Source organism: Charadrius vociferus, unplaced genomic scaffold (genome assembly GCF_000708025.1).
Source record: "Charadrius vociferus isolate BGI_N301 unplaced genomic scaffold, ASM70802v2 scaffold385, whole genome shotgun sequence".
In the NCBI taxonomy this organism is placed as follows: Eukaryota; Metazoa; Chordata; class Aves; order Charadriiformes; family Charadriidae; genus Charadrius; species Charadrius vociferus.
Genome location: NW_009648925.1, coordinates 1,840,496 through 1,850,817, shown reverse-complemented (window position 1 = coordinate 1,850,817; position 10,322 = coordinate 1,840,496). Strand labels below are relative to the sequence as shown.

The 10,322-nt window shown below is 43.0% G+C and overlaps 1 protein-coding gene across 1 annotated transcript in view; it reads right to left on the bottom strand.

Annotated features, from left to right (window-relative positions):
• Positions 1-8,594, bottom strand: part of LOC104288451 (poly [ADP-ribose] polymerase 14-like) — an 18,913-nt gene extending 10,319 nt beyond the window's left edge. Inside the window, exons 1-5 of the mRNA XM_009887261.1 lie at positions 8,573-8,594; positions 6,081-6,341; positions 5,246-5,482; positions 1,919-4,197; positions 228-464 (exon numbers count right to left, since the gene is read on the bottom strand). Of these exons, the coding sequence (XP_009885563.1) occupies positions 228-464; positions 1,919-4,197; positions 5,246-5,482; positions 6,081-6,341; positions 8,573-8,594 (3,036 nt within the window). The remainder of the gene's footprint in view (positions 1-227; positions 465-1,918; positions 4,198-5,245; positions 5,483-6,080; positions 6,342-8,572) is intronic.
• Between the last annotated feature and the right edge of the window lie 1,728 nt (positions 8,595-10,322).

Genomic DNA, 10,322 nt, shown 5'->3' with positions numbered 1-10,322 from the left:
TTTTTAAAAAAAAAAAAAAAAAAAGGAATCATTTGTTATTCGTTCCATAGAGACTATGCTGGTATGAGAAAAAGCTCTCAGAACATGAAGGCATCTTTGAGGTCACTCAAACAGAAGTAAACGGAGTTGAGTCATCTAAACTATTTTAAATCCTGAAGCTTCAGGAAAGAATCCCAAATAAATCTCTTTTCAAAATAAATTTTTATTTTTTAATTATTAAAATGTACCTCCAGGGTCTGTCCTTTTAATCCATCCCACAAGGGAACTATGGCATGAAGCACAGACTTGCAGGCCAGAGCACCTCCACTGGTGCAGAGCACACTCCCTTCATCAGCAAACTCTCTGTCTTTTTCTTTGTCAAACTCTGCTTCGAGCGCTGGTCCAGCCTTTGCCAGCAAGGCTTTGCAAAGAGGCCCCGTGCCAAAATTCAGATCTACGCCAACACTGTTGACAATAACATCCGTCTGCAACAAAATTACAATGAAAATATCTATAGCCAGACTTCAAGTAAAAATATGCATCGACACTAACAGCACTTCCAAAGCAACGCACAGCACGAAAAACAAGACGCCGACAGAGAAATAACCTGGTTTCCATCACAGCCTCTACATACTGAGTATTCCTGGACTTGCAGGAAACCTGTGGTGGGCAGCATCAGACCCTCTGTGAGTCCCAACGCCACAGGTATCTATGTGTGAGCAGGTCATCCATCCATTTGTCCGTCCATCCAGGCAGAGCTGGCAAGCCCTTAGTGGAGGCAAGGCTGTGACTCACCTCATCCCGAGCAGATGCCAATGTCTGGGCACATGAAAAAAACCCAATGTAGAAAGTTTAACGTCCCCTTCCTCCTTTTCACTGAAGTGGGATTGTCTACATCTTATCAGTAAAGCAGCACCTCATGCACCAAAACAAGGTGAAGGGAGATGGTTGTGCTTTCATGAAATAAAACCAGCAAAGCCCCAAAGCCTGTTGTTTGCCTTGCAGCTCCACTGAAGGTCTTTTAATTACAAAGTATTTTAAATATGCATCATATTGAGCTTTTTTGTATCTACTATCGCTCTTTTATTGAAATAGGCTTTTACAGACACCAAAATGACAACAGAACCGACTAATATTGAAACAACAGGACAATAACAACAACTTAGGGAGACTTTAAATTCCCAAAGCAGAAAAATCAGGGGCAGCTGAAAGAAATAAATTTATCAAGATGCACTTTGCATCATTGAAGAAAAAAAACATAAGGGTAAGAAACTATGCCACAGGTGTAAACTGAGCTTTGATGGTCTAGATGAGTAGCAATTAAACTCTTTGTTAGCAAAAAGAATGAAAAAAACAAAACGGGGCGGGGGGGAGTAGAATCAGGTCTAGAGTTTGGCAAAACAATCTAAGCATGCACCTTTCTATGGGGTTGCTTTTCTAGAGGCCAGTAACTTCTTCATAGACTGTGTCTTTAACCGATCCAAAGAGAAGGAAACTAAAAAAAATAAGCCACATCTTTCCTGTTAGCATGACTCACAACAGTGGCCCAGAGAGGTGCTGATTTCCTGTAATATCCAGACGGGATAGCTACAGATCATATAAATACTTTTAGAAGGTATTTTAATATTTCCCTTTTAGGAAAAAAAATAAAAAAAGAGTTTTACATGTCGACCTTAGATCCGGAGAACAAATAAGACCTAGCTGGGAATGAAACACCTCGAAATTCCAAGCTGCCCACTATAAATGGCTGCAGAGTGACAGACCCCAACCTGAAATCCATCAGTTTTGCAAGCTTGCATCCTTGTTTAGGTAGCACACAGCCATTGTTTCCTTACATAGCAATTGCCTTGTAAATCAATATGACCTACTGTCATTCCTTTTCTATTTAAATTTAAAGAACACAACAAGTTATAAAGGAACTGGAAGACTAAATACCTACCGTGGCCTCCTGAATGTTTTTCGTCTCTACTCGGATGCGCAGTCCTTCATTTGTCGTAACCATCTGCAGATCCTGTTTTCTCTTCTCCTGGCTTTCTCTCAGCTTACCATTTCTCGAGCGTGACGTCAGTAGTATTGAGGGGAGTGATTTAGCTGTAAACACTGTTTTTACCGCCTGACTCAGAACCTGAACTGTTTCTTCTGCATCATCCACAAGATGAACCTCCTTCAAGCTGCTGTCCCCCATGGATTCTTCCAAGGTCTCCTTGATGGAGGATACAATCGAATACGTACACAGTTCCAGTGGAAAGCCAAAAATCCCTCCACTTATAGCAGGCACAGCTATGGAACGATGATTGTACGTTTCGGCTAGCTGTAGACTTTTCTTCACTGTCTTTCTTAACAAGTACACGCACTTTTCTGCTTCCTCCTTCCTCCACCTGGGCCCAACAGCATGAATGACATTCTTGCAGGGGAGTTTCCCAGCGCCCATGATAACTGCGCACCCAGGCTGCAAAGCCCCGTTCTTCCTCACCAGCTCGTCGCACTCTCGTTGCAGTTCTGGACCAGCCGCTTTCAACAGTGCCTCAGCAAGGCCACCGATGTGTTTTAACTCTTCATTAGATGCATTTACCACAACATCAACAGGATAAGTGCACAAGTCAGCTTTATACACTGCTACTACAACTCCATCTGACAGCATTTTCTTGTAGTACAGCTTTGTTTTCTCTTTATTGCTAACTTTTTCATTCTTCTGTTGTTGTTGTTCTTGTTCTTCTTCCAGCCTAATCAAACAGCTAAATTTCTGCTTTGCCTCAAACACACATGAATCTTTCCTCTCAGTGAAGAACTCTTTCGCACCTGGTTGATTAATTGCCACACTTTTTATGTAAAGGGATGAGAGAATTTTTTCAAACGTGGTGGCTGCTTTTGGCACTTCTGCTCTTGGTCCACTCAGAGAAATACACAGTGTCTTGTTGTCAAAACATACTGTCACACCTTTCTTCTTCAATTCAAGACAAAAACTGGATTTTTCCTTCTCTACAAACTGCACTGCCACCAGCGACTTAGCCAGGATTACTTTTTCCATGTGTATGTTTCTATCTATAAAATCATTAAGTTTCTGATAAACTTCTGTGACAGCCTTAGAAAAGCCAGCAATAACCACTTTATTTTCTTTTCCAACAGGTTCATCAATGACTACATTTTCCTGGGGAGAACTGTACTTCTTACGCAAGGAGGCAAGTAGACTGCTCCACTGATGCTTTTTAATGACCTCACCGTCCTCCACGTTGATGCACTTATATTGCAAGCCTGTCCTTATTTGCTTTTCTGCTTCTAAAAGATCTTTGTGAGCATCTCCAAATAGCAACACAGTATCATCCTCAAGCTTATAAAAGGCATTAATTTTTTTCCTAGTGAATAATATCTCTGACATTAGTTTATTGTCTACATGCTGCAGATAGTGGAAAACATAGGGATCAACAGTAACTGATGCGCACGGCATATTTAATATCTTTTCCAGTAAGTCAGCTTTGATTTTATATACTTCCACAGGTAATCCACACAACTGAACAGTTTTTTTTGTGTCATCATAAAAGATCTTTAAGCAGGGATATTCTTTGTGAATATTCTTTTCTAGCCCAGCATTGTGCAGGACAGCATACTTCCCTGGGGCCACTGACACAGAAATTTCTATGCTTTGTTTTTCGCTTTCGCTTTGCTTCATGGGTTTTTCCATGCATTTCCTCACTTCCTTCTCTGCACTGTCCACTGCTGCTCTGTTGCCTGCAATCACCACCATCTCCTCAGAAATATCAGTTATGATCAAAGCAACATCTTCCACCAGTCTGTTTTTCACATCTTTCCAATCCACTGAATTTACTTGACATTTTATAGCTATGTAACGTGCCATGATACGCGAGAACTCAGCTGAAGCATCTTGCTTCCATGTCTTGATCAACTTAATCATTGTTTTTTTCTGTTTGGAGAGAGACGATGATGGGCACAACATAATTTCTGGGTATGCACACACCACCTGGGGCCATTTTAGCTCACAATGGCAAATTGCCATTTCCTGGTTTATGTCTTGGATCAGTTTAGCCTGCTTTTGTAAAAACTGCCAGACATATGGATCTAGTGGCACCCCAATGGGGTCTGGCATCTTGACAGTTGGTCTTTCTTCTCCATAGAGAGCTGTTCCCAGGGAGTGGTAATATGGATGCACAGAAATCGGTTTCTGTTCCAGTAAATGCTGCTTTTCCAAGACAGTGTTCAGGTCTAAAAGTAAGGACACACGCATACGAACACACATACACCATTAACTTCAGATCAAGCAAATGAGACTGTTCTTAGAACTATTACATTGAATAAAATAATGGTTTTTTTTTCATTTGAAAGAGGTATTTTTATGTCTTACTGACTTCCAGCTCACTCTGTAGTGGACAAGGTAAGAGGTTTGGCTCCACCTAGTTTGGTAAATAAGCTTGTGCCTGGATTGACCTATACAGCTACACCTTGGTCTCATTTCCTAAGTCAACCCCACCACAGAGCAGGGCTGCATCAACTTACTACTACTGAAATGCTCCTTGCTCTCAACTTAAGACAAAACTCTTCGTGCCACTGCATTTTTACTTTTTTTTGTCCCCCATTTCAGTTGGAGTGGACAAAGGAAAGGAATTGTAATACTGGCAGGGACTTAAAACCACATTACAATGATTCAAATTGCTCGTTAACTTAATGTACAAAGTATTCTTAAGCAACTTCTGAGAGCCAGAAGAAAAACGATCACCTGGCAGATACCTTTAATTACAAGTAAAAGAATTCGCTAAGTCAAGAGTCTCCTCACACAGAGACACTTACCAGAGGTTGCACTGGCACAAAAACGGGACAGTGATTCAACACAAGAAATAGTAAAAAGATTGTTCTTTAGCTTTATTCTTCCCTAATAATGAAGATATTTGACCTTAATTAGTTTCTGAAAGCTAACTGTGAAAGCTGAAGTAATTGACAGATCCTGCTTCCTCAACAATTAATGAGGTATTGCAAATAAAACACTCTGTAAATGGGGAAAAAACATCAGTGGGAATAACCCATGCACAAAGCAGGTATTAAAATGTACCTTTGGTAACAAAAAAAAACCCAGAGAGGTTCTGAAACCCTAGACATGCAGTAGTATTTCTAAATCCAGAGCATTTCCCAGGAACAGGACAGTGTATGCTGGCTTTAGCGACAGCAAACCATGCTTCTCCTAATGCCCAAATTTGCAGTAATTTTCTTTCAGATCCACTGCCTGGGAGCACTTTGGTCAGGCAAAGGACAGTGTTACCTTTGTGATCACAGAAAGTAATGATGGCCGAGTTCTTCTCAGGGAAGAGCTGGACATCTGACACAGGCGTCCCTCCATTCTGCACACTCTCAAAGTAAGCCGAGATGTAGTCTGCGGAAACACTGGCCGGTATGTTTTCAGCCTTGATACTCCGGGTCAATTCAAGAAGCCTGGCAGTTATTTTTAATTCTTTAACTCTCTTGTTTTGTGAACACTTTTTGACAAATTCTTCAGTATCTGTAAACAGAAGAACAGTATGAACCGACCATATTTTCCTGGGTCATTATCAGCCCTGGCTATCACTTCTGGCAGAGAAATGAGACGAGTCTACTTCTCCCTGTATTTGGAGCAAGACTGTCCTTGGTGCCAAATAACTCTGTGTTGTAACAAAAAAGGGGAAATGCACACAGCCATGTTACTCTCTGCTATTCACTACCGCTATGTCTCTGTTCCCCTCTTACTCGTCTCTTCATGAACTTCTCACTGTTTCGCTGTCTTCTCAAATGGAGACTTTATATACTACAATAATTTGCAGAACTCATCTCCACACTCAGTCCGCTTCTAATTCTTCTCCACCTAACCCAAAATAAGACAGAGACAATGAAACATTCTCATCCAACTTCAATTAATGAAGATGTCATTTTCTTCTTTTAAGTGTAAGATTTGAATCGCAGGCATTTTCATGGAGCTGTAAGTCTTACATCTTTCTTGAGCAACTACAGTCCAGATACTTTTTAAAAACTGTCTGAATCTCTAACGGTAGAAGAATCAAGCTCTGAAAGCTATAACTCATACATATACATGGAAATGAATGACGGCGTTCATCCTGTCTTACCGATACTTTTTATAAAGGTAGCTACAGCAACATTTATTTCAGGTATCACTTCCACAGTGAAGTCATCATTTACTGTCAGGCCGCTGATGCTCTCCAACAGCATACTTAAGCATTTTAGACTGCATGCTTGTATGTTTTCAAACACCACCAAAGGTGAGGTCTCTGCAGACTTTTCTGCAACATTCTTCACAGAGCCAGCTTCCTCCTGGAGTTTGCCATTTGGAATAAAACTCTCTGCTTTCTGCAAGGCTTTTGCATCACCTTCAACACAAAGAGAAATAAGCCACATAACATATTGGTACATGTTTCCTGGAATAAACAGATTTTGCTTACCCTTTCTCTCCTTTCCTTTCCCATAAAAAGAGATTATCTAACCCATCAAATACTGCAGGGTAGCCCGGGACATTTTGGGATCCAAACCAGCCCAGACGCAATATTCTGCAGGGCTGCAGGCAGCTTCTTTGGTGGCACAAAAATAGCCACGAGTAAACAAGTCCAAGGTCACTGTTATATCTCCGTGTTGGAGACATGAATAAAATAAAATAAAATCCATTACGATAATCGGCCACAGCTGCTGAGGCGTTCGTAAGAGTTGTGAGAGACCCTGCAGCCTCTGCATAGGTTTCTTGGCCCAGGTGCAGGCATAAAAAGCCCAAAGACCGCTCAGGACATCCACAGGCACCATAGGCCCCCAGTAGCTCTGCATGACTCTATGCAAAGCCTCCTGATGACCACCGTGCCGCACTGTCACTGTAGCATGACAACACTGAAGGACCCATGTGCACAGAAAGCTGGCAGCGATGCAACAATATTTGGCAGACAGAAAATAGAACAGGGGCTGCCCACCAAGTACCCCAGAAGTTCAGCGGCTGCTGGAGGAAGGAACATCTCCAGCTTTGCAGACAGATGAGGGTAGAGGTGGGAGAGAACCTCCGAATGGAAGCAAAGTGCTCCTCCGCATGCCTGAGTAAACTCAAAGTGTCACACAGGTGTGTGGCGACACAACTGTCCAACAAGCAATGGAAAACAGTGGTAACAGAGCGCCGCAGGGTGGTGGGGGACCCCAGGGTGCTCAAGATGGCCATGCTTGCAAACAAAAGCAGTTCTCCACTCCTTGCCACAGCAAACACAATCAGGAGTATAAGCCCCTCTCAGTTTGGCAAACCAGAACATCCCTGCACCATGGTGGGGAGACAAACATCAAATGAAACCCTGACGCTCATCGCCCTCAGTGTAAACCTCCAGAGCCACCATCTCTGGCTGTGGCAGAGGACATGTACAACTGAGGGGAGAGGAGCTCGGTGGGGCAGTTGTACACCTGACCAGGGACAGGGGAGTCAGGTAAGGTCTCCGCTTGCTTTTGCTCAAGAACACCCAAAAACCCCTAAATCCTGGAGCAGCCCCCAACAGGCTGGCCGTGGGCGGCAGCCCCAAGGACAGAAACCGAGACGTGGGGTGGGAAGGCTCGAGCAGGCGGCAGCGCAAACAAGCCAGCTCTGCCCACTTGCCAGGTTTACAAGGTCTCCGGAGGTACAACAACTGATACCAAACCCACAACACTTACAGAAGACAGCTGCCTTTGAAGGCCTACCAGCATAAGCCCGACAACAGGAAAACAAAAGAAACAACCGCAGATGCAATAGCTCTACAGATGCTAGTTATTCATTTCTAGATCGCCGACAGGAATCACCTGCTCCACTGTGACCAATGACAAAACTACAAAAAAGCCAAAACCGAAAGATCACCCAACGAAGCAACTCAGAGCAGCATCTAGAGATTTTCAGGGTCCTCTCTAGTATAACCAAAAAATAGCAGATGACAACTTTGAGTACCTAATTTTGAAAGGAGGAAACCCATCCAAAACAGCACCGAACAAGACTTCATATGGAAAGGAAAAGATAGAGGGGTAATTCCTGAAGAACTTCCTGGTTAACTGGTCTGTCTTGGGGCTGAGTATTTACTCTTCACGGACGGGGGTATATTTAGGTTCACAGTACTGTTTTCTAGATTGCTTTTTGAACCATAAAGCTGAGCAAAATATTGCTGAAAGAGGACCTAACCGAAGTCACTGAGGTACTTGGGAGATGCACCACTTGCCTTTACAGACTTTCCTAACTGTAGGGAGCACAAAGACACCGGGCCTGGGCTTAAGACCTTCAATCTACATGTTTCTATACAGATCTTATCTTAGAGCAGTTATGCAGCATAACAGAACTAAATCCCTTTCTGGAGACGCTCCTTTGATTAAAAAGGCTATTTTAGAAGCTCAAACCAGGCGTGTGGTCTAAGTCTGGCAAGGTGAACTCCATCCTTGGTGATAAACTCTGTAGTGTCCCTGGCCAGACATCTTACCCTGTATAACCTGAGTCAGGCTGCCAAACTCAGAAACTGTCGGCACAACTCCCCACAGAACTTGAGCTGCGTGTGGAGAAAAGCACCAACATTTTCATTTTACAAAGAATCAGCACACAGAGTGATGGATAACATTTTACCTTTTGTTTGAAGGTTGCCCATGGCATCCAGAGCCTAAAATAAAATGAAAGCAAAATATTAGTGACTGATTTGATGCTCTCACCACTATTTCAAAGCTCTGGTTATGATTACAATTTTTATTCACCTTTGTGCGAACTAATTTTTCTTCAAATGCCTCCCCTTCAGCAGCTAGTGCTGTTTCAGGCTCTGTGACAATCAACTTCAATACTCCTTTTTCTCCCAAATACAGCTGATGAGACTGTCTCTCAAGAACTTGCTGCTTCACTAAATAAGAACAAAAAAACCCAGTGAAAATCTGAATAGAAATACAACTTCAGATTATGTACCACTTTTCCACCGTTATATTAGGATGCACATACTGTCACACAAAATGAAAGAGCTTTAAACTCAATAACGCTAACACAGCACAGTCGAGGCTTTCCTCCTGAAAAGGAACTGAAGAATGGCAGAGGATATTATTTCTGAAAAAAAAAAACCAAAAACAACCAACCAAAACCCAACCAAAAACCAGCAAATGATACGCAGCTGGTGCAAAGCTCAGCTCCACCACACATTTCGTGGCTAGTGTCCGGCAGGCAGCCCTGCCCTGGGGCTGCAGCACGAGGGTCCTGGTACCGGCCCCATGCCTTGCACACCCTCTTCCAGCCAGTGTCAAAAAATGGCTTGGGACTGCATGTCCTGAACTTACCAGCTGGTCGAGTCAGGAACTGGGAAGCATGATAGGCAAAAGAAAAAAAAAAAAGTATGTATATATATGTGTTTATGCACATATGTGTACATACATGTATATGTATACATTTAACACAACTGGAGCTAAATGCTTTCCACCTTGCTGCAAGTTTATATAAAAACATGCACATTATATATGTCATATTTTAATATATATCTGTAACTACAATATATATTGTTATACTAACATAAGCTGTATTATTAGTTATTATTAAAGGGGGCCTACAGGAAAGATGGGGAGGGACTCTTTATCAGGGAACATAGCGATAGGACGAGGGGTAATGGCTTCCAACTAGAAAAAGGGGGATTTAGAATAGGTATTAGGAAGAAATTTTTCACTGTGAGGGTGGTGAGACACTGGCCCAGATTGCCCAGAGAAGCTGTGGATGCCCCATCCCTGGAGGTGGTCAAGGCCAGGCTGGATGGGGCTTGGAGCAACCTGGGCTGGTGGGAGGTGTCCCTGCCCATGGCAGGGGGGTTGGAACTCGATGATCTTTAAGGTCCCCTCCAACTCTAACCATTCTATAATTTTATTCCAAGTGCAATCTAGAGAATACTACTGTGCATCAAGATTAATACATATGCATATATACCTGGTAGGGCACATTTATTAACTTATAGCCTGGAGTTATTCAAAATGCAATCCAGAAGTTAGCACTAAGCACCAAATTTCATCATATGTAGAAGCAAATACCTATTATATAGTCTATATTGCATATTACGGGATGTATATGACACATTGTGTACTACAGAGGTGTATATAGATTCATAGAATGGTTTAGGTTGGAAGGGACCGTGAAGACCATCTAGCACCATACACGCTAGACCGTATTTATCGCACCACACGCTGTAACTGAGTCATTATAACACCTTTTAACTTGCGGAAAGCCACGGCTGGTGAGCGACGCACCCCCGGTCGCTCCCTCCCGCGGGGCGACGATGCGCCGACCCCTTCCGAGGCCCCCTCCGCCCTCGGCCGCCGCCGCCTGGACCCCACCCCCGGCCCCGGCCGCTCACCCT